Source organism: Nicotiana sylvestris, chromosome 4, assembly GCF_000393655.2.
Source record: "Nicotiana sylvestris chromosome 4, ASM39365v2, whole genome shotgun sequence".
Taxonomy (NCBI): Eukaryota; Viridiplantae; Streptophyta; class Magnoliopsida; order Solanales; family Solanaceae; genus Nicotiana; species Nicotiana sylvestris.
In genome coordinates this window covers 41,250,835-41,254,398 of record NC_091060.1, presented here as the reverse complement: position 1 = coordinate 41,254,398, position 3,564 = coordinate 41,250,835, and the positions used below count along the sequence as shown (strand labels likewise).

The 3,564-nt window shown below is 39.5% G+C and overlaps 1 protein-coding gene across 1 annotated transcript; it reads right to left on the bottom strand.

Moving 5' to 3' along the window:
* Positions 1 to 859: 859 nt before the first annotated feature.
* LOC138889467 (uncharacterized mitochondrial protein AtMg00860-like) lies at positions 860 to 1,225 on the bottom strand. The gene has a single exon (XM_070172777.1). The coding sequence runs from the start codon at positions 1,223 to 1,225 to the stop codon at positions 860 to 862; it is 366 nt and encodes a 121-aa protein (XP_070028878.1).
* Between the last annotated feature and the right edge of the window lie 2,339 nt (positions 1,226 to 3,564).

The following is a 3,564-nucleotide window of genomic DNA, read 5'->3' as shown; positions in this document are numbered from 1 at the left end:
TTGTAGTGTTCGAAGATAGTCCGTGAGATTGTGACACCAGTTCTGGGTGGATTATTGTTATGGATTTCGTATTGGTATTAGCTAAAATGTTAAATTCTATTCTTTCGCATTTCTATTTCCGCTATTTACTTGCATTAACCTGGAAAATTGTTAAAGATAAAGGTAAAAAGATAAAATAATCAGTAACGTTGGCTTGCCTAGCGGGTTCAATGTTAGGCGCCATCACGGTCCCGATGGTGGGTAACTCGGGTCGTGACAAACGAAGAATGACAAGATCCAAGAATATCACCTTGTTCTTCTTCTAATAGACACCTTCTAATCACCCCATCCTTATAAATCTGGAAAATGTATGTCTCATCCCAATAATAATCTTGAGAATCTCTTTTGATCTTCTTTCTTTGGTTTGAAGAGAACTCATCCGGAATGATATCACTCACAAGAAAATTTGCCAAGTTCGCAAACCACGGTACCTCTTTCATTTATAGTGCTAAAAGTTGCTCATTGAGGAAAGAGCCATTGATTTCAAGCCCATCATGTGGCCTCCCATTTCCTCCAAATGATACAAGTGGTCTGCTACTTGATTTTCACTACCTTTCTTGCAGTGAATGTCAATATCAAATTAGTGCAACAAGAGCACACATCTCATCAATCGAGCTTTATATTCCTTTTTGCTCATAAGATAGCGAAGTGCCACGTGAGTCGTGTGGACAATAACTTTGGCACGTATCAAGTATGGGCGGAACTTCTTAATTGCAAACGCAATAGCAAGAAGCTCTTTCTCCGTAATAGTATAATTGACTTGGGCTCTATTCATGGTCTTAATATCATAGTAAACTAGATGAAAAACCTTCCTGATACGTTATCCCAAAACAGCCTGAATCGCTACATCACTTGCATCACACATGAGTTCAAATGGCAAGCCCAAATTTGGAGCAGTAATAATAGGAGTAGTTGTTAACTTGAGCTTCAATTGTTCAAAAGACTTTACACAATCATCATTGAAATGTAACTTGGCATCTTTCTCAAGGAGCTTGCACAATGGGTTCACCACTTTAGAAAAGTTTTTGATAAAGAGCCGGTAAAAACCCATATGGCCTAAGAAACTCTGCACACCCTTCACCGAAGTTGGTGGTGGAAGCTTAGAAGTCACCTCAATCTTCGCCTTGTCAACTTCAATTCCATTCTTGAAGATCCTATGGCCAAGGACGATGCCTTCCTCGACCATGAAATGACATTTCTTCTAGTTGAGCACAAAATTGGTCTTTTCACATCTAGCCAAAACTTCGTTCAAATTTGCAAGACAATCATCCAAAGAATCCCCAACCACCGAGAAGCCATCTATGAAGACTTCAAGGTAGTCCTCCACCATGTCCGTGAAAATATCCATCATACACAGTTGAAAAGTCGCTGGTGCATTGCACAAACCAAAAGGTATCCTCTTGAAAGCAAAAGTACTGTAAGGATATGTAAAGGTTATTTTCTCTTGATCTTTCGAAGCAATAAGAATTTGGTTGTAGCTCGAGTACCCAGTGAGAAAATAATAGAAAGCACGGCCAACCAATCTATCGCGCATTTGGTCCATTAAAAGAAGTGGAACGTGATCCTTCCTTGTGACTCTGTTGAGCTTACGATAATCCATACAAACTCTCCAACCGGCCATCGTTCCTGTGCGAATAAACTTATTCTTCTCATTGGTAACAACCATCATTCCCCCATCTTTAGGACACATTGAACCGGAGAGGTCTATGAACTATTGGAGATTGGGTAGACAACCCCAGCATCCATCAACTTGATAATCTCCTTCTTCAACGACTTCTTGCATAGCTTTATTGAGTCTTCTTTGATGTTCAATGGATGGTTTAGCACCATCCTCCAACTTGATCTTATGCATGAAAAATGCGGTCCTATAACCCGAATATCCGACAATGTCCACCCAAGAGCCTTCTTCCTCTTTTGCAAAATCGCTAATATGGAATTAACCTGCACATTAGTCAAACAAGAGGAAAGAATAATTAGTAAAGTAGAACAAGGGCAAATAAATTCATACCATAGATGTAGAGCAAATGGCTTTAACTCCAATGAAGGTGGCTTTTCAATAGAAGGCTTTGTATGAAGTGTCTTCCTATTCTCAAGATCCAAAGACAATTTCCGGGGTGCATAGTTGTACGACCTCATTCCTTGAAAAGAGTTCACACATTCCATGAAACCATCCATCTCATCATCATCAAAGTTGAGCAAAACAGCTTCCATCATATCACCAACGTGGATTGTAGCACTTGTATCATCAACAATAACATCGGTTACTAAATTAACAAAAGAACACACCTCATTGCTAGTTGGTTTCTGCATAGACTTGCACACATGGAATACAACTTTTTCATTACCAACCTGAAAAGTATGTTCTCCGAATTCCACATCACAAAGGTCCTCACCTAAGGAAAGGTCTCCCAAGAATAATAGGCACTTCATAACCAACTTCATAATCTAGAATAACTATGTCCGCCAGAAGAATAAACTTATCAACCCGGATCAAAACATCTTCAATCACTCCCAATGGCCTTTTTATGGTACGATAGGCCATTTGCAACCTCAGAGATGCAGGTCTTGGTTGTCCAATTCCCAAAATTTTAAACACCTAATAGGGCAACAAAGTGATACTCACCACAAGATTAGAAAGAGTTTTAGCAAAATTGGCACTCTCAATTGTACAAGGAATCGTGAAAGCACCGAGATCCTCCAACTTATAAGACATGGAATGGACAATTTCACTCACTTGATAAGTGACATTGATAGTTTCAAAATTCATCGACCTAACCAGCCATTTGTTCCAAAGCTTCTATTAATGAAATATTAATAGAGAGAATTTTCATCATTTGAATGAACTTCTTGAACTGATTCTCACCATTTTTCTTGGCAAGTCTTTGAGGATAGGGAGGTGGAGGATTAGGCAATGGTGACTTGGCTTTTTGCACTACCGGCTTCGATATGTCAATAATTTTCTCCCTAGATGGGTTAGCCTCCTCTTGAGTCTCTTCCACACTATCACCAATGTCAATCTGAACCTCATCACTTGCTTGAACATCATTATTTGGGATTTCCTCCTCTTGTATCACTTGGTCATCATCTATAAGTCGCCTTTCATTTAAGGTGGGTGCATTCCCACCTCTTTCACTTCTTATGATAAGCGCAATAGCATGCCCCGTAACCACCCTTTGGATTTACTACCGTATTACTTGGTAGTGCAACTTAGGATGAGTATTAAGAGCTTGAGAGATTTGGCCCATTTGAAATTCAAGATTACGGATTGATGTGGTATGTGAGGCAAGTTGGGCATCCAAATCTTCATTCTTCTCCATTATTTTCTTGAACATGTTCTCAATACAACCCATCTTATTGTTTAAAGAACTCGAACCATGGGAAGGATAGGAAGGTGAGTTGCTAAGTTGTTGGTACATTTTGAATACCCGGCCCCTGATTTCCTTGATTGTTGTTATTTTCCCCAACGACCTTAGTTGTTGCCTCCTCAATTTCCTTGGTTGTTGTGCCAATTCCCTTTATTGTTAA

Bases quoted from the DNA above. Each gene is read 5' to 3' on its own strand.
- LOC138889467 (XM_070172777.1), bottom strand. From the start codon at position 1,225: ATGGTCGAGGAAGGCATCGTCCTTGGCCATAGGATCTTCAAGAATGGA.